At 42.0% G+C, this 21,123-nt stretch overlaps 1 protein-coding gene across 2 annotated transcripts; it reads right to left on the bottom strand.

Moving 5' to 3' along the window:
* Window positions 1-260: 260 nt before the first annotated feature.
* Window positions 261-20,278, bottom strand: galnt6 (UDP-N-acetyl-alpha-D-galactosamine:polypeptide N-acetylgalactosaminyltransferase 6 (GalNAc-T6)). 2 transcript variants are annotated; one of them, XM_071347288.1, is made up of 12 exons: window positions 20,063-20,278; window positions 15,985-16,219; window positions 14,253-14,536; window positions 13,647-13,819; window positions 10,185-10,334; window positions 8,776-9,010; window positions 8,390-8,507; window positions 7,543-7,743; window positions 4,830-4,961; window positions 4,260-4,361; window positions 3,689-3,847; window positions 261-1,104 (listed from the first exon to the last, which is right to left on the bottom strand). In XM_071347288.1, exons 2-12 carry the CDS (start codon window positions 16,189-16,191, stop codon window positions 991-993), a joined length of 1,875 nt encoding a protein of 624 aa, XP_071203389.1. In that variant the 5' UTR covers window positions 16,192-16,219; window positions 20,063-20,278; the 3' UTR covers window positions 261-990. The 2 variants fall into 2 exon arrangements, with proteins under 2 accessions (XP_071203389.1, XP_071203390.1); XM_071347289.1 differs by lacking the exon at window positions 20,063-20,278 and adding an exon at window positions 19,473-19,576.
* Window positions 20,279-21,123: the final 845 nt, after the last annotated feature.

The following is a 21,123-nucleotide window of genomic DNA, read 5'->3' as shown; positions in this document are numbered from 1 at the left end:
AACAAGATCTCTCAAAAGTACTAATTCCATTTCTATCATAAGTTTATAGTAATGCTTTTCATTATCTGAGAATATCTCTTAAAGGTAAAAGCTGAGACAAACATTTATATTTTTGTCATTTAGCAGATGCTCTCCAGAGCAACTTACAGTAAGGTGGTGAGTACATACATTTTTCTACTGGTCCCCCGTGGGAATAAAACCCACAACCCTTGGTGTTGCAAGAGCCATGCTCTACCAACTGAGACACACAGGACCAGTCATTTCACTCGTATGACAAATAAAACTTTATTTTAAAAAATGGACACCTTTCCCTTTGGCAGACATATGCATTGTCACAGAAACAACATTCACTATATCTACATTCATTACCTGACAAGATAAGTTAAGACAAAAAAAAGAGAACGCACTTCTGGGTTGAGGTCCTAGTTGTCTGGAAGAGACCTCCCGCCTGCCACTCCAGGGTCGTGTCCAGTAGGGCACACAGTGGCAAAACGTTTTGCAACAGAAAACTAAGATATGTGTTCTTACTGGATAAGTTTGGGTAGTAGGCCTAAGTTCTCTCTCCGTTTCACTCCATTCCAAAACATTTTCTCCCTACTGAACATGACCCAGGCTGCAGAGTCCACTGTCCACACACTCCACGAGAAGAAACCTTCATTCATGAGTCTCTATTATCATAAATATATAGTTAAAAGTGGTTATCCTGAGATCCTTCACTTAGGTGTGCACTGCCATAGCACAGTCAGCACTCTATATTCAACCTGTCCACTCCACTTAGGTCATCAATGGTCTCCAGTGCAGTATGACTCATGTCCTGTCAGGTTCAGCTAGTACTGGTGCTAGTACTGCCTGCTTGACCCAGAGTCTATAGGTAGATTGGTAGGGTCTATACGTTTGTTAATAGCATCTATGGGTGGGTGGGCTGGCGGGGGGGTCAACGTCTAGTGAAAGCTTCAGTTCTGCTTAAGGTCAGGGGTCGAAGGTTAGGGGTCAACTGAATGCCCAGTGCTGGTTGAGGTCAGCTGCTTCACAGTCGTTCATCACTATCTGGCCCCCTTTCAGGAGTAAGCACTTTCCACTTGGTGGGTTCTTGAGGAGATTCTCCTAGAGAGGGCAGAGGGTTAAAAGTACAGAGTAAGACCATGTACTGCAGTGGGATAACACTGGGTCAGGTATGGACAGATTCGATCTAGAGTGATAACTTCTCTTGTGCGTTGTGAAAGATCGTTAACAGATAGTTACCTAAGCAGATTAAATGTACTTCATTCCGTTTATTCCATCAGTCACACATGCTTTACAAAAGCACTCTTCAAGAATGAGGAGTCTAAAATATTTCTCCTAGCAGATCTAGAAATGTGTATGCGTGTGTGATATACAGTGCCTTCGGGAAAGTATTCGGACCCCTTCACTTTTCCCACATTTTGTTACGTTACAGCCTTATTCTAAAATGGATTAAATTGGGAAAAAAATCCTAATCTACACACAATGACCATTAATGACAAAGCGAAAACAGGTTTTCTAGAAATAAAATACCTTATTTACATAAGTATTCAGACCATTTGCACTCACACATCTGAGCAATCTTTTTTGCAGGTGCATGGTAACAGTTGAACAAGATGAAGGAAAAAGGAAACCGTACACTGCTCTTGATAGTATCACTGATCTTTAATAAGCTTACGTATCGGCCTCACGGCCTTCCTCAGAGCTTTTGTTGAGTTTTTAAAAAAGTGCACCCTTATGTAGACCTAGCCCCACCCACATCCGTTCCACGCATCGAAAGGGGTTGGAGGCGAAGGAAAAACAAATAAGTGCTACCAAATATAACAAAATGCATTAAATAAATATTTGAATAAAGTGTGTAAATAAGACGTATTAAACACGTCTGTAAAACCACAATGAGGACATAGCAAGTTTTCATTAATCATTGGGTACATCGTACGACAAACATCAGAGTAATCTGAAATAGGGACATAATTCATGTTCAAATTCACAACATAACATACATAGGCATTTCATCATTAAGTCCTTTAGGAAATAATGTCTGTAGGATGAAAATCCAAAAACATTCTCCTTTACTCAGAGTATTATTAATATCACCTCTCTGTCTGATATCTTAACTTTCTCTATACCACAAAATCTAAAAAAGGTAGAAATGTCATGCTTTAGGTCATTAAAATGTACTGCGACCCTTTCGATGCGTGGAGCGGATGTGGGTGGGGCTAGGTCTACATAAGGGTGCTCATTTTTTTAAAACTCAAAAGCTTTGACGAAGGCCGTGAGGCCGATCGTAAGCTTATTAAAGATCAGTGATACTCTCAAGAGCATTGTGTGGTTTCCTTTTTCCTTCATTGGTCATCCTTAAAACGTTTCTACAACTTGGGAGTCCACCTGTGGTAAATTCAATTGATTGGACATGATTTGGAAAGGCACACACCTGTCTATATACTGTAAGGTTCCACAGTTGACAGTGCATGTCAGAGCAAAAACAAAGCCATGAGGTCGAAGGAATTGTCCGTAGAACTCCGAGACAGGATTGTGTCAAGGCACAGATCTGGGGAAGTGTATCAAAAAATGCCTGCAGCATTGAAGGTCCCCAAGAACACAGTGGCCTCCATCATTCTTAAATGGAAGAAGTTTGGAACCACCAAGACTCTTCCTAGAGCAGGTCGCCCGGCCAAACTGAGCGATCGGAGGAGAAGGGCTTTGGTCAGGGAGGTGATAAAGAACCCGATGGTCACACTGACAGAGATCCAGAGTTCCTCTGTGGAGATAGGAGAACCATCCTTTATGGCCAAACGAAGCCACTCCTCAGTAAAAGGCACATGACAGCCCGCTTGGAGTTTGCCAAAAGGCACCTAAAGACTCTCAGGCCATGAGAAACAAGATTCTCTGGTCTGATGAAACCAAGATTAAACTCTTTGGCCTGAATGCCAAGCGTCGCATCTTGAGGAAACCTGGCACCATCCCTACAGTGAAGCATGGTGGTGGCAGCATCATGCTGCGAGGATGTTTTTCAGCAGCAGGGTCTGGGAGACTAGTCAGGATCGAGGGAAAGATGAACGGAGCAAAGTATAGAGAGATCCTTGATGAAAACCTGCTCCAGAGCGCTTAGGACCTCTGACTGGGGCAAATGTTTACCTTCCAACAGGACGACAACCCTAAGCACACAGCCAAGACAACACAGGAGTGGCTTCGGGACAAGTCTCTGAATGTCCTTCAGTGGCCCAGCCAGAGCCCGGACTTGAGCCCGATCGAACATCTCTGGAGAGACCTGAAAATAGCTGTGCAGCAACGTTCCCCATCCAACCTTACAGAGCTTGAGAGGATTTGCAGAGAAGAATGGGAGAAATTTCCCAAATTCAGGTGTGCCATGCTTGTAGTGTCATACCCAAGAAGACTCAAGGCTGTAATCACTGCCAAAGGTACTTCAACAAAGTACTGAATAAAGGGTCTGAATAATTACGTACATTTAATTTTAATTTTAATACATTTGCAAAAAATACTAAAAAACAGTTTTTGCTTTGTCATTATGGGTATTGTGTGTAGATTGATGAGGGAAAAAAACGATTTAATCCATTTTAGAATAAGGCTGTAACGTAACAAAATGTGGAAAGAGATGGGATCTGAATACTTCCTGAATGCACTATATATGCGTGCGTGCATGCTTGTCCAGGTGATGCTTCCTTACCTCTGTAAAGAGCCACTCCTGTTGTGGTGCCACGCTAGTCCCTAGTCCCTTTAGTGTACAGAGCTCAATCTTAACCTGGTCTGGCTGGGGGTTGGCCTGTAGACACAGCTGCTTCCCTATGTTGTGACGCAGTTCCTTATGAGACGTGTATTCAAAGTACTGGGGAAACAGCAGGAGAGATAAGCACATGTAGTCAAACATCACTTTCATATGGTGCTGGGGACTTATTATTGGAGATCGTCTAGGTTCACTTGAAAAATAGATGTCACTCTCAATGTGATTTAAATAAAAGTTAAACAAAACTTTGCCTATAAACCTGAATATGAAATTCCAAAATTGACTGAACATACTGTTGTTGAATGCGTATCAATATCAGAATATCCCTCCACACAACCATAGAGTGCAGAGGAGGCTGGTGAGAGGAGCTATAGGAGGACAGCCCATTGTAAGTCAAACATGTGTTTTTCATGTTTGATACCGTTCCATTTATTCCATGCCATTACAAGTGAGACAGTCCTCCTACATATCCTCCCACCAGCCTCCTCTGACAGTGTGAGTGAATGTACAGTACCTGGTTACCCCCCATATTGTGGCACGTGTACATGATCAGTGGCTTCCCTCCTTCATTTTTCTCTCCCACATCCAGACAGCTCTGGGCACCAGAGTTCTTAATCTGCGCGCACACACACTTAACAATGAACACTTATGCATCGCCATCATGTACAGTACTTTCCTAGTCACACTTTATGTAGATGCTCTACAGATGGTCATACTATCAACAAACCATCTGTCGATAAGCAACTGCTTGCTAAGCTTACGGTTAGGTTTAGAATAACGGGTTGGGTTAGGGTTAAGGTTAAGTTTAGGGTTAGTAGATATTTATTTGAAATGTTACTTATAGAGCATCTATCGATGGACTATCCAAAAAAGAAGTGTTACCTCAAATACTTGTAGAGTTTGTTTTGGACTGCCTGGCTAAACCCTGCATTCAGTGAGCAGGATTTGCACTTTTGAGACATTTCTATTATTTTCATGGCAACAGGCAAGCTCAATCATGCACAGCTAAAGAATTTCAAAATACTTAAAAAAGTATTTGAAACCAGGTCTGATAGTTTGTACACCTGAATGGAACAAAACGTACCGCTCCGAACTTGGTAGGGGTGAGGTCTGGCACGAACGCCTCGGGGTAAATAGTATTCAGATACCAGGTGAAGTTCTTACACTGCAGCCTCTCCCTCAGATTCACACGCTCCGAGATGTCACCAAATCCTTTCTGCAACACACACAGAGTAGTGGAAAGGAGTGAGACAGGAACAAGTGACTTGCTCAATCCTGTGCACTGATAGTTAACTTTAAAGTAACTGTCCAGTGAAAATCTGACATTTCTCTAACTCATAACCAAATAATGTTGTTGACTCGTCTGATACTCGTATTTGTGGCCAAAGCATACATTTGAGAAATATATATAAAAAAAAAATATATATATATTTTTTAAATACAAATTTGATGTGTTTTTTTAAAAAGTGTATCTCAAACAGACCATTTAAAAAATGCTTGCAATTTCCTCAGAGTATGATGTCATAATCCTGAGGAGGATGAGCTGGCCAATCAGCGGTCTACTTGCGTGAATATTTAATGACCGGTATACACCTACACCATTCTGTCGTTGGGGTACGTCCACACTATTCCAACACAGAAAAGCTGCTTTTCAACATACTTAATTACCATTTCTTGGAAGGAAAACTGTTATTTCACTCATATTATAAGTAATTAAAGGTCATATTTCATAGAAATCTGGAAAGACTGGACAGCTACTTTAACCCCATATAACGGTAGTCATATCAAATCAAAAAGTATTGGTCGTGTACATAGATTTGCAGATGTTATCACAGGTGCAGCGAAATGCCTGTGTTTCTAGCTCCAACAGTGCAATAATGTAAAAAAGAATACCTAAAAAAACAATGCCACAGATGTCTGAACTTTTGAGGGAGTATGCAATTGACATGCTGACTGCAGGAATGTCCACCAGAGCTGTTGCCAGAGCATTGAATGTTCATTTCTCTACCATAAGCCACCTCCAATGTTGTTTTAGAGAATTTGGCAGTACGTCCAACTGGTTTTACAACCGCAGACCACGTGCATGGGGTCGTGTGGGCGAGCGGTTTGCTGATGAACAGAGTGCCACATGGTGGCGGGGGGGTTATGGTATGGGCAGGCATAAGCTACGGACAATGAACACAATTGCATTTTATCCATGGTAATTTGAATACACAGAGATACTGTGACGAGATCCTGATGCCCATTATGAGGCCCATTTTTTAAAAAGGTATCTGAGACCAACAGATGCATATCTGTATTCCCAGTCATGTGAAATCCATAGAAACCCATGACTGATTTCCTTATATAAACTGTAACTCAGTAAAATCTTAGAAATTGTTGCAGGTTGTGTTTATATTTTTGTTCAGTATCCATGTAATTGATATACATATAATGGTGTGTAAAGACATTATGGACAGTATATGAATAGAAAAAGGTGTGCACAACAGTAGTTACATAGAATGAGCCATGACAAGAATACAGTATATACATACAAAGTGGGTAAAACGTTATTTAAACATTATTAAAAGTGACCAGCGTTCAATGACTATGTACATAGGGCAGTAGTCTCTAAGGTGCAGGGTAGAGTACCAGGTGGTAGCCGGCTAGAACAATGACTAAGGCTAGTGGTGACTGTTTAACAGTTTGATGGCCTGGAGATAGAAGCTGTTTCTTAGTCTCTCGGTCCCAGCTTTGATGTAGCTGTACTGTCTCCGCCTTCTAGATAGTGGCGGGGTGAACAGGCCTTGGCTCGGGTGCTTGATGAGCTTCTTGTCCTTCCTGTGACACCGGGTGCTGTAGATGTCCAGTGATGTGTTAGGCTGACCATACCACCCTCTGGAGAGCCCTAGGTTGGCGGACGGTGCAATTGCTGTACCAGGCGGTGATACAGCCCAACAGGATGCTCTCAATGGTGCATCTGTAGAAGTTTGTGAGGGTCTTAGGGGCCAAGCCAAATTTATTCAGCCTCCTGAGGTTGAAGAGGTATTGTTGCTCCTTCTTCACCACGCTGTCTGTGTGAAGGGACCATTTCAGGTAGTCAGTGATTTGCACGCCAAGGAACTTCAAGCTTTTGACCCTCCGCACTGCGACCCGTCAATGTGGATGGGGGCGTGCTCTCTCTGCTGTCACCTGTAGTCCACAACCAGCATTTTGTTAAGGAAGAGGTTCTTTTCCTGGCGCCACTCAGTCAGGGCTATCACTTCCTCCCTGTGGTCGGTCTCATCATTTTTGGTAATCAGGCCTACCACCGTTGTCGTCAGTAAACTTGATGATTAAGTTGGAGAGATGCATGGCAACGGAGGGGGCTGAGCACGCACCCATGTGGGGGGCCCTGTGTTAGGGATCAGCGTGGCACAAGTGTTGTTGCCTACAGTATATAGGCACTCATAAAAACATATTTATTGTAGTTTAGCCTATTCCAGATAAATAATAATATCTTATAATAAACAGATTGCAGTATGCGCAGGCCGACACATTTTGCACAGTAGTGTGTTGTCTAACAGTTAGCCTTCATTCAGCTTTTCCTTCTGTGTCGAATGAATGTGAGATTACCAAGTCTGGCAACACAAGATTATCTAAAATTATTATGGAACTTGGAGTGAACGAAAACATGCCATGGGCTTAACCCTCTTCTCTCACCACTTGTGACATTTTAGCAGCGTTCTGGTTGCGTCGGTTGTAGATGTTTAATGCACAGCACTATATCGAACAGTACAGTATATGAAACTGTGAGTTGATGGAGAACATAAGCCTACCTCCTTGGCCATCTTGGCAGCGTTGCTGTTGCGTCGGTAGTAGATGTGTTTGTAGTCGTCCATCCAGACCTCTGCGAGTCGTACTTGGTTCCTTGTGATGACCTCAGTACCTTTAGGGAAGGTGTGGGGTGACTTGGTACGGAACACGTGACCCACCACGGAACACGGAATGATCTCCAGCTGGCCGCCACACTGCCACACCTGGGAGAAAGTTTATTGAAGTTAGCTGGCTAACTTAGTGACCTGCTTTGTCAATGGAGGCACAAGGACACCGATTATTCACTGTTGAATTGTATTGATGACATTCTGTGAACACTGTGCGATTCTGTATCAGTTGACAAAGTTAGACAAAGTTGCTTTGACTTCCTAAAAGCCTTTTGGGCTGGTGTTTACATAACATTTGGTGCTGTCTGATTAGGATATATAGGGTCTGTCTCCAAGAGGCCAGATAGACATTTGCTCTGCTTCTGTGCTGGGTGCTGTCTCCTTGTTGCAACTTGTAATAAACCAGATAGATTATTGATTAACTTTACCTACGGCTGTGTTTGTTTTTGTTCACCTGGAAATTCCTACTACAGATATACATGCTCACAAAAACAGGTTAACAGGATTCCTAAGACCTTTTCTGAGATGCTTTGTGGATACAGGCCCAGAGCCATATACAACGTCGAGGTCACATGACACCATTCAACCAATTGAATTTAGGTAATAATCAACTGAATGTCTTTGAGAGAAACCATAATCAGCAAACTCTCTATATATGGCTCTGTTTTAGACTAACTTTAGTATTTGATAGATATTCCTTTATAATAACATTGTTAGAGGAAAGGGAAAAGGGGAAACTAACCCTAAAGGACATCTCCACATTCTCACCCCCCCAGATCTCCATCTTGTCATCGTACGTCCCGATGTGTTCAAAGTACTTCTTGGAGATGGAGAAGAGACCACCGGCAAACGTTGGAGTTCTGAATGAACAGACATGCAGAGGTGAGTAACAGATACTAGATGTCCAATGCAACATTATGGAATATACATAGTCTGATTGCCGACTGGTGATCTGATACATATTTCAAGTGCAGAAATATAACATATGCTGAAATGTAAGATGAAAAAAAATCTGAATATATTGCAAATAACTTCAGCAATCACAGCACTATATTCACTATGTACTCCACTAGCTGTCGGAAGGCAATGTACTCTATGAAACATGTTAGGTGGGTCCTTAGCCCTTACTTGACGGGGTAGGTCTCGTCTTTGCGTCTGTTGCTCTCATGCTCAGGGATGCCTTCCCAGCCAAAGCTGAGGCTCCAGTCAAAGTTCCCTCTGTTGCGGGCCTTAGCGGTGGCTACAGGCTTGTTGAAGGTAAAGTCATTCAGGCTGATGGTAGTGATCTCTGGGCTGACCACGGCTGTTGGCTCCTCTACGATACGAGCCAGCAGGGGCTCCAGCCAGCCATGGAAACACTCACCTGGGGACGGGAGAGGAGGGTAGAGTTCAGCAGGTGTAAAAATATTTCAAAGTACAAGAAGTTGGTAGTTGGTAGTTGGCCAACATTGTGAAGCGTTACAGATTGAGATACAATGAATGGAGCTTAGTTGGCAAACATTGCGGAGTTCAGTTGGCAAACATTTGTGGAGCTGACACCACTCCCAATTCTACACAACAGAAAATCCTGTCTATTCTACACAATACTTTTCTATGTGAACATTGTGTAACGCTGCATCCTCCTGGCCTCAACAGACCCCCAGGATGAGTCCTGAGCATTCTGTCAATGATATGTAATCTGTGGTCACAATTGCCTGACAACATCACATTATGCAAACGCCCTTGTCGGGATGACCCTGGGAATTCACAGTATTTGTGTATGTTTTTGTATATGTTTTATACATTACTGCAAAGCCTTTATCTCCAGTACATTAGTATCTATTGCCTTTCATCTGTATGTATAGCCCTTCATCACTCCACTACTTTGCATATCTCTAAGCATACGTGGGTGGAATGTGGTCATACATCTAGTTCTAGCAGGGAAACCTGAAGAGCAGGTTTCAACTGTTCACTACTTTAAAAAAGAACCGCAGGTAGTAAATATGTTCTAAACATTTATACAAATAAAGTTGTAACACTATGGTTGTAAATGGAATGATCACTTGGGAAACATTTTACCCATTCCACCTATCCTTCCTTGTGGGATAGCAAAAAGGGACGAGGGGGTCAATAAGGAGTTAGTTGTGTTGCTCTGGCCTTGTGAGCTAGCTATTCACAGTGCATCAATCCATCTCCTATCGTATTGTTTGTGCTTTTGAACAGAAAGTACAGTAAAGGTACAGTAGGAGATGGGAGAAGGTCGAGTCAAAGGGCAGAGGGCTGTATTCAAATACATATAGACTCTGGCATACATCTGTGCCATAGGCCACCATACATATATTCCTAGTTGGCTAGCTAGTCACATTGTGCATCCAGAAAGTTAGGTCTCTCCCTGGGTCCCCGAGTATTAATGAATGAATCCATCCATCCCTTGTGGGCTAGTTACTCAAAGTGTGCATTCAGGAAAGTGAGTATATTTCTCTATGTCCCCCTGGCCTCTAGGAGCTTGGCTGTTATCAGGCACTCATTTATTCATCCATCGTGGGCTAGCTACTCACAGTGAGCATCCAGGAAGGTGAGTATCTCTCCCAGGGCTCCCCGGGCCCCCAGGAGCCTGGCAGTGATCAGGCCCTTCCTCTCCTGCTGTCTCACCACCTTCACTATCTTTAGCTGCTTCACGTACTCATCCAGCTGAGTCCCCAGGTGTTCTGGTAGAAAGGAGAAAACACATACCTGTTATGACATTCTTTTCTTAAGGTGAGCTGGAGCATCGGAGGGAATCACTTAAAGGGATAGTTCACCTAAATTACATTGGTTTCCTAACCCTATACGCAGTCTATGGACAAGGTATGATCCTTGCTTTTGGTTTTTGTTTACCTGGCCACTCTTTCAAATCAAAATTGTTTGTATTTGTGGCACAATCCAATGCAAGTCAATGGTGGCATTTTTGTTCTTCATGTACAAACCTATAAGTAACTTAATTCAGTTATACAACCCATTTTCTTAAACCTAAGGATGATTTGGACATTAAGAGAGGAAATGCTAATATGGGTACCATTGACTTGCATTAGATTGTGTCACAAATTCTAAACAACATTTGAAACAGTGGTCAGGTAAACCACAACAAAGCATTGATTACAGTCATACCTTGTCCATAGACTGATTACAGTCATACCTTGTCCATAGACTGATTACAGTCATACCTTGTCCATAGACTGATTACAGTCATACCTTGTCCATAGACTGATTACAGTCATACCTTGTCCATAGACTGATTACAGTCAGACCTTGTCCATAGACTGATTACAGTCATACCTTGTCCATAGACTGATTACAGTCATACCTTGTCCATAGACTGATTACAGTCATACCTTGTCCATAGACTGATTACAGTCATACCTTGTCCATAGACTGATTACAGTCATACCTTGTCCATAGACTGATTACAGTCATACCTTGTCCATAGACTGATTACAGGGTAATGAAACCAATATGTCATTTTGTAATTTGGGTGAACTATGTAAAAACTAGACATCAATTAAACACAAACACGAAGCGTCATGTTTAGTTAGGAACTTGGCTGGCTCTTCAGGTAATACAACATTATTTTCATCAGGTGAGGGTGGAGCGGTTAATGACAGGAGGTCAAGACCAGCATCGCTAGGTAACTGACTAACAGAAAGCAGGGGTGTGTTCAGTGAATGTAATGAATAGAACTGACACAATTCCCAATACTGCCAGACAGTCATATCTGTTCTACATAATACATTGCTTTCTAAACGTGATGGGACAGGACGGTAACAATAGTATTCTCTCTGGTATGCAATCTGGTTTCCGCTCAGGTTATGGATGTGTCACTGCAACCTTAAATGTCCTCAATGATGTCACCATTGCCCTTGATTCTAAGCAATGTTGTGCTGCTATTTTTATTGACTTGGCCAAAGCTTTTGATACAGTAGACCATTCCATTCTTGTGGGCCGGCTAAGGAGTATTGGTGTCTCTGAGGGGTCTTTGGCCTGGTTTGCTAACTACCTCTCTCAAATAGTGCAGTGTATAAAGTCAGACAATCTGCTATCTCAGCCACTGCCTGACACCAAGGGAGTACCCCAAGGCTCAACCCAAGGCCCCGCGGTCTTCTCAATTTACATCAACAACATAGCTCAGGCAGTAGGAAGCTCTCATCCATTTATGTGCAGATGATACAGTCTTATACTCAGCTGGCCCCTCCCCGGATTTTGTGTTAACTGCTCTACCAAAAAGCTTTCTTAGTGTTCAACAAGCTTTCTCTACCCTTAACCTTGTTCTGAACACCTCTAAAACAAAGGTCACATAATTTATAGATCGGCAGGTAAGGAAAATTCTGTTAAAGGTCCCCAAAGCACACACATCCCTGGGTCGCTCGTCTTTTCAGTTCGCTGCAGCTAGCGACTGGAACGACCTGCAACAGACACTCAAACGGGACAGTTTTATCTCAATATCTTCATTCAAAGACTCAATCATGGACACTCTGACAGTTGTGGCTGCTTTGCGTGATGTGTTGTTGTCTCTACCTTCTTGCCCTTTGTGCTGTTGTCTGTGCCCAATAATGTTTGTAACATGTTTTGTGCTGCTACCATGTTGTTATGTTGTGTTGCTACCATGCTGTGTTGTCATGTGTTGCTGCCTTGCTATGTTGTCATCTTAGGTCTCTCTTTATATAGTGTTGTGTTCTCTTTCATGTTGTGATGTGTGTTTTGTCCTATAGTTATATATTTTTTTGTTTTACATTTTTAATCCCAGCCCCTGTCCCCACAGGAGGCCTTTTGCCTTTTGGTAGGCCATCATTATAAATAAGAATTTGTTCTTAACTGACTTGCCTAGGTAAATAAATGTTAAATAAAACCCCCAAAATACAAAAAACCCACATCCAGTTATATTTAGAACAGACAAGACCGTAGAGGTCTGAAATTGTATCACAAGTTTCAGTTTAGTATTAATAACACACACTGTATGCAATGCACTGGCCACAACAGACATTACACTTCTTACACCATGTGATAATGCAGCTAGCTAGTATACAGGCGATTGTTAGAACACAGCGAGAGATTAAACCAAACTATATGGCCAGGAGGTTCCAAGGTCCAGAAGTAGATTTTGAACTAGGTGTCAAAGCACATCCTCTTTTAGTCTTGATTAGTGAAGCAATGCAATTTCTTGTTTCTAAGAACAGTACCCTTAGTTTCAGAATGACTGACGAAACGTTTCGCTGTTGGTGTGCCCTAATGTACAGTTCCCCTTTGCTTTTCCCTTAGCCCATGGTTAGTATCAGGCTCCATTACCTAGACTGGTTGCGTCACCACCTGGTATGGCAACTGCTAGGCATCTGAACGTAAGGAGCTACAGAAGGTGCGTACGGCCCAGTACATCACCGGGGCCAAGCTTCCTGCCATCCAGGACCTATGTAATAGGCAGAGTCAGAGGAAAGCCCATAAAATTGTCAGAGACTCCAGTCACCCAAGTCATAGACTGTTTTCTCTGCTAACGCACGGCAAGCGGTACCGGAGCGCTTGTTTTGTACACCGCTGCTACTCGCTGTTTATTATCTATGCATAGTCACTTCACCCCTACCTACATGTACAAATTACCTCAACTAACCTATACCTTCGCACACTGACTAGGTACCAGTACCCCCTGTATATAGCCTCGTTATTGTGATTTTATTGTGTTACTGTTTATAATTTTTTACTTTAGTTTATTTGGTCAATATTTTCAACTCTTCTTGAACTGCACTGTTGGTTAAGGGCTTGTAATTAAGCATTTCACGGTAAGGTCTACACTTGTTGTATTCGGCGCATGTTTACCTCCCTAATCTTATTGCAAAAAATAAATAAATAAATAAATAAATAAAATACTTTATTTAGAGTCATCATGCCCACGGTACCCATAGAAATAGAATCCCCATTCAAGTCAATGATGCCACAATGGGTAGACTGGTGGCCATTTTGAGTGAACCCATAGAATTGATTTTCTCTGTGCCCACCTGCGGTGCTGGCGTCGTCCACCATGATGATCTCAGTGAGCAGGGCAGCAGGGGAGGTGTGGAGGACACTGTAGACGGTACGCAGCAAGGTGGACCAGGCCTCGTTGTGGAACACTATGATTACACTGGTGGTGGGGAGAGGGGGGCAGCGACGGAACTTACGCTCCACACACCTGGGAAGCAAAGGAAGAGCAAGACACTGTTCGTCATAATGTTGATTAAATAAAGAAAAAGAAACATCTGCAGTAATACAGTAGTAAACAATAGAGAATCTTGCTAATCTAGGACAAGTCTATTGAAAATGCATCTTTGAACAAGACTAGGAAACCACCCCCAAGAACAATACGCTACCCACCCCTCAACCCACCTTTCATCACCATGGTTACAGTTAAGACCGAAATTTTAGGGTGCATCCCAATAATATTTTGTTTCCCCTAAAAATGTGCACTTATTCACTACTTCCCACAAATCTAAAAGCATTATATTAAAATGCTTTTTAAAAAGCATTAAATCCACAATGTTCATTATACCAGTAATTTCCTTTCAAAAACAGTGAACAAGTGCACATTTTGGGATGAAGGAGAGATAATTGGGACATAGTCTTACTCTGGTGGCCGGGTGTCGTCTCCTAGGCTACGGCTGAGGGAGATCCTGTCGGAGGAGAACTGGTTGAAACAGTTAACGGTCATCCCCTTTTCCTTCTCTTTCTCCTCCTCTGGTGTCATGTTCTTTTTCTCGTAGCCCCTCCCGTCGGCCCCAGGCCCTTGGGTGTCCTGTGGGGGCCTCTCCAGGACCGGCTTCAGCTCTGCCTGACTGTAGTGACCTGGAGGACAGTGGCGGTCTGGGGTGGCCTGCTGCTCCTCTATCGAAGGGGGCTGGGGAGCTCCGATCTGGAATCCCAGGTTATTGTTTCTTTATTTTATAATTTTATATCGATTTCTTGTATACTTAACAAAAATATAAACGGAACATGTAAAGTGTTGGTCCCATGTTTCATGAGCTGAAATAAAAGATTCCAGAAATGTTCCATATGCACAAAAAGCTTATTTCTCTTATTTTTTATCTACACATTTGTTTACATCCCTGTTAGTGAGCATTTCTCCTTTGCCAAGATAATCCATCCACCTGACAGGTGTGGCATATCAAGAAGCTGATTAAACAGCATGATCATTACACAGGTGCACCTTGTGCTGGGGCCATTTTGTTTTTAAGTGCAGTTTTGTCACAATGCCACAGATGTCTCAAGTTGAGGGAGTGTGCAATTTGCATGCTGACTGCAGGAATGTCCACCAGAGCCGTTGGCAGAACATTTAAATGTTAATTTATCTACCATAAGCTGCCTCCAACGTCATTTTAGAGAATTTGGCAGTACGTCCAACCGGCCTCACAACTGCAGACCACGTGCAACCACGCGAGTCCAAACTCGGCTTCTTCACCTGCGAGATCGTCTGAGACCATCCACCCGGACAGCTCATGAAACTTTGGGTTTGAACAACCAAAGAATTTCTGCACAAATTGTCAGAAACTGTCTCAGGGAAGCTCATCTGCGTGCTCGTCGTGCTCACCAGGGTCTTGACCTGACTGAAGTTCGGCATTGTAACCGACTTCAGTGGGCAAATGCTCACCTTCGATGGCCACTGGCACGCCGGAGAAGTGTGCTCTTCACGGATTAATCCCGGTTTCATCTGTACTGGGCAGATGGCAGACAGCGTGTATGGCGTTGTGTGGGCGAGCGGTTTGCTGATGTCAACGTTGTGAACAGAGTGTCCCATGGTGGCGGTGGGGTTATGTTATGGGCAGGCATAAGCTACGGACAACGAGCACAATTGCATTTTATTGATGAAAATTTGAATGAGATCCTGAGGCCCATTGTCTTGCATGTTTGGGATGCTCTGGATCGACGTGTATGACAGCTTGTTCCAGTTCCCGACAATATCCACCAACTTCGCGAAGCCATTGAAGAATGAGACAACATTCCACAATCAACAGCCTGATCAAATCTATGCGAAGGAGATGTGTAGCGCTGCATGAGGCAAATGGTGGTTACACACCAGATACTGACTGGTTTTCTGATCCACCCCCCTTACTTATTCTTTTTTTGAAGGTATCTGAGACCAACAGATGCATATCTGTATTCCCAGTCATGTGAGATCCATAGATCAAGGCCTAATGAATACATTTTAATTCACTGATTTCCTTATATGAACTATAACTCAGTAAAATCTTGAATTTGGCATTTATTTTCTTGATCAGTGTATAGTTATAAAACAAACAAAAACAATAAAGGCTGTTCATTTACACCCCCCCCCCCCCACCCACCAAAAGGACCCAGGGGTACCTGGAAGCCTAGGTTGTTGACTGCTCCTCGAACCATCACCAGCACCCGATCCTTGCGTTCCACCAGATCCTGGAACCAGGGGTCCTGGGCAGAGTTGGAGCCGGAGCCCACATCCTTCTGTAGGACCACCAGGACCACCATGAACAGAGTTCCCCCAGCCAGGGCCAGCTTCAGGGGGGACAAGCGCCGACGCAGGAACAGACGCATGGTGGGTCACAATTCAAAATGGCCACCGCTGAGAGAGAGAGAAAGAGAGCGAGCGAAAAGAGAGTTCAGTGTTTCTCCTATATTAAATGTATGCAGCGGCACAACTCTCTATTGATAGGGTTAGCTACACTTCCAGGATTACAAGCTAGCTAGCTAGTTACCTTGGAGGATTTTTTTGTACATATCTTCCTTAGATTCTTATCAGGTACTGTAGTCCGAGAAAACTCCTAAAATGATTTTAAAGCTAGGGTAAAAACTATGGTGGAAAATGATTTAGGGGATATCAATGTTTTGACCCTTGTTGAAACACTCCTCCCAAAACCAATTAGCCTTTTCAATATGTAAACTGATATTTTTAAACTGCGGTGCTTTGTGTTTTATGTTGTAAATGTTTGAAACTGTATGCTGCTTTTTTTTGGCTAGGTCTCTCTTGCAAAATAGGTTTTGAGACTAACCTGGTAAAATAAATTGTCATCCTGGAAGTGTAGTCAACCCTATTACTAGACGTATGTAATAATTGTTAGTTAAGATACAGTAATGTAATGCTAGCTAAATAACTTCTGGCTAATATAGAATTGGCCGGTGATGTCATTTAGGTTTAGGGATCCTAGGGGAAACACTGGAGTTATAAATTAACTGGAGGCATTACATAGTAATAGCAGTGAAGAGCTGGAGTATTTCAGACTATCATTTTCTTAAATAGACACGGGACTCAAACCCTTTTCTGAATAGAACAAAACAAACAGAAAACAGACTCAAATACTTTCTTTACCTGATGCAAAGGTGAATCTATGGAGACTAAGGAGACATTTTAAAACGCTGTTCTACCCAAAACCAGATTACTATAATAACTACATGCCAAATGTCAAAAGATGTGATCCAGTCAGCTCTTCTAAACCAGCATGTACTGTCCCTGTGTACCTAGCCACTCCCATAACACTTCTCTGCTGTCATAGCTACTTTCCCTCCGTCTCCCTCCCTCTCTCCTGAGTCGAGGTGGAGCCCCAGAGGAATAGCCTCACACACACACACATACATACAGAGGGAGCAGAGTGAAAGAACAAACAGAACACACCTCTTGGTAAACAACCTGGAGTATTGCACCTGTATTCACCTTCTCTAGCCAAGAACACACCTGTCATATACCCACCTTTTCCCCTCCTTCCCGGATGCACATGTCAACAGGTTGGCCTTCCCCTGTTGGCTGACTTAGCAGCACCCACATTCACATTAATGAATGCCACCTTACATAGACACAAACACCAGTAGAATGAGTATGACTGGACGGATGACAAACACACCGGACATATTTCGCTCCACAACTAGCCTGAGTCCCAGATCTGTGTCCCACTCATTAGCGCACATTGAAATCAAATGTATCGAAACATTTCGCAATGGAAAACGAAATTAAGCATTTCTCATTTCTTAAGTTCAGGTGGTCCCTCCCCGTGTCAGCCCATTCGCGTCCAGTTAGTTCTTTGTGAATACAACCCAGTTTGTGCTGTCATGTGAACTACATTACGGTCATTCAATGGACCTGGACACACGTCACAAAACAGATCTGGGACTCAGGCTATTTAACAATGTCCTGCTTTATTAAGAGGGGTATCAAATCACAATAAATGATACCCTTAGGTGAACACTGCTTAGGGCCTCAAACTCTTAGTTTGTCATCATTAATTTAAGCCAGTCCTCTCAAGGAAATCCTACCTCCTTCATAATTGATCAAAGACACTCTCATGCTTCCAGAGCCCAACAATGGGCACACAGTTCACTCTCCTTGACTCAAATGTCATCTTAAGTTGACAACCTGTTTGGCTTGTTCCTATACTGGTAACAGACATTGGTAATGTGAAGAAAGGAAAACCGGCAGCTGAGAGGCTTGCTGCCTCAACTCTTTGTAGTTCTACCATATGATATGAAAAATGTTTTCAGAAGAACTTTGAATTAAACGCCTGCCCTTCAATTAAAAATGTCATTAATGTGTAATAATGCCAACAACAAAAAAATGTCCAATGCAGCCCTTCTTATCTCAATATAAAATCATTTCTGGGTAACAACTAAGTATCTTACTGCGATTGTTTTCAATTAAAATGGTCAAAAATAAACTTAATAGCTTCTTAGCAAAGATCAATTTCTGAAAGCAAGAATTTTACTAGGACTGCCTGGGAGTGGTCTGAGCAGGTAGGGAAAAACTGAAAACTAGCTATTATTAGCAGAAAGGTTTGGAAGTCTATTTCTTATTGGTCTATTAACTAATTTACCAGGCAGGCCAAAACTCCATCCCACCAAAACATGCTGAAATTTGAGGCGGTCTTTTCAAACAGCTCTTACACTAATTTGGGCATTATCATGTTTCACAATATTATTCTAACCTCACTGTTTACTTATTTATATAACACAGGAAAATAACATTTGACTGCACTGGGCCTTTAATATTTTGTTGAAAAGTTTATGGACAAACATTTCTATTAGCAAATAATGGATGGAATTTGTACCATAACAATACTCCACTTCAAAGTATTCCCTTTATGGCTATCAGTGAATGCAATGCCAAATATAATCGCACTATGCAGTGAGAATAGGAAGTCCACCCATAAAACTGGTTTACCAGGTGGAGTGACTGATATTTGTGCATCGAACTTTCTCACTCATTTCACGATTAATTAAGGACTATATGTAATCACGGTAGCATCCACATTAATGTAGAAGTGTTAAGAAACATTCTATTCTTATTTACATTTTTTTTTAAGTGACTCAAATGACCAATACATTATTTACCATTAATTTCTATTGGGCACAAAATAATCTGAAACAATCAAAAGAAACAGCAAATGCAGCTAACACATTTCTAGAGTCACAAGCTTGATGTAGGCATTGCGTGTTATGAATATTGGACCAACTACTTAACTTTCTACTACTTTAATACACATACTGTATAATTGAATTTGTCCCAATACTTTTGGTCCCCTAAAATGGGGGGACAATGTACAAAAAGTGATGTACTTTCTAAGCGGATGAAAATCATTTAAAATCCAAAAGTGCTGTCCCAATACTTTTGGAGCTCACTGTATAAGGTCCTTGGACCTTAAAGAGTAAGGGTAGGATATTACGTATGAGTACAATCTTGGGCTAGACAGAAACTACAGAGAGATACGAAGTGAACATCAAAACCGCAACAATGTAACACTACTATACTAAATAGGATTTTGAAAGTAACTAGCTACCGATTAATGGAAGGCAATGTATGCCACGAACTCTACTCCAATGAATTCAATTACCGAAGAAAACGTTGTAGTTTTTAAACGGTCCGTGCCAAAGCGGATCCTTGGAACGTCCTTACCCAATTGAAGCTTAAATGTAAAATGGTTAAGGTTAGGGTATGGGTTAGGGTAGGGACGTCCCAAGGACGCGCATTCCTTGAAACTACTGGCCGTTTAAAAAAAGGTTGCCTCATCAACTAAGAAGATCTTTTTCAGCTCGAGCGTGTAACATGGTGCAATTTAACAGGAAATTGTTTGTGACAAAAATATCAGGAAGTATGAGAGTATGGCCTATTATAAATGACTAGAGTTAGTAAATATAAAAAGTGTTAAAATACAGCTGTCCCTTTGATTTACACAATGACAAAATAACTAATGTATGACAGATAGGATAAAATAGAATCATAACATGTCACGATCTTTATCGTGTATCACAATTTACTTATCTTGATATCCAGTGCCTCACAGGAAATTACAGATAGTTATATGAAAACGTAAAGGCTACATTGTTGCAATATAAATTCACCCTATCTAGTGCAACAATAAATAACACAATTCCTGATAAGATACAAGAGGCACAATGATGCGTTGTCTCCCGAATTTCTTACCTGGGAACCTGTTCACAAATTTGAAGACTGCCTTGCTGTGTCTTTGCGACGCTCTTTATTTAGTAGCGCGAAGGCGATAGATGGACTTAAATATTAACTTCAAAAGGCTTTCACGCAGCGCAAAAAGGATACACTAACACCACCAATGATGTATATATACACCATAGCGCGCCACCATCGCGGCTTCCCCTTTGAACGTAACAGGTGACATTGCTTGAAAGTATTAACTGCAGTCTCCAGGGTCCTAAAGGGAACTGTTTTCGGTCCGACCATTTCAAACAAACATCCCGCTGGGCACAGTTATAACTTCAACGTCTGTTCCACGTTGGTTCAACATAATTTCATTGAAATGACGTGGAAACAACGTTGATTCAACCAGTGTTTTCCTAGTGGGATGGGTTACTCGTTTTTTGCCACCAAGAATATAATATAACATTTGGAGCATAGATTCATTTAAATCCACATCAAAATCACTTTGATTTTCAAGACAATTTCATTTGCTTTTGTCAATGGGAAAAATAATTCACATTGTTTAATTAATGCTCAGCACAGAGTAGTGTGGCCTAAGTTAACACAACCATTACCTCAACAGACTTACATTATTCATGTCAAGAAAGTAAATACTATCTCCACGACCGCTGTCTTGAAACCGTAGAGGGATTTATTCAGTGGCACCCTATTCCCTACATGGTGCAATACTTTTGACCAGGGCCCACAAGGTCAAAAGAAGTGTCCATATAGGGAACAGGGGACCATTTGGGATGCAACCCTCAGACATTGAAAAGATACTCTCAAAAAGAGACATGCTGGGCTCCATCTATCAGATATTGTCAGAAATCTAAATTTTGATCAGAGGCTATTGATTGTCAAGTTGCTTGTGGAAATATGACATCCCAGCAACAACACAATACCAAAACCATGCCCATGTCTCAAATAGCACCCGATTCAATATGAAGTGCACAACTTTCGACCAGAGCCCAATTGACACTGGTAAAAAATAGTGCACTATACAGGGAATAGGGTACCATTTCGGACACATCTAATGTGATATTTAATGTCTA

The sequence above is a fragment of the Salvelinus alpinus genome, chromosome 17 (assembly GCF_045679555.1).
Source record: "Salvelinus alpinus chromosome 17, SLU_Salpinus.1, whole genome shotgun sequence".
Taxonomy (NCBI): domain Eukaryota; kingdom Metazoa; phylum Chordata; class Actinopteri; order Salmoniformes; family Salmonidae; genus Salvelinus; species Salvelinus alpinus.
This window is presented reverse-complemented; position numbering and strand designations above follow the sequence as displayed.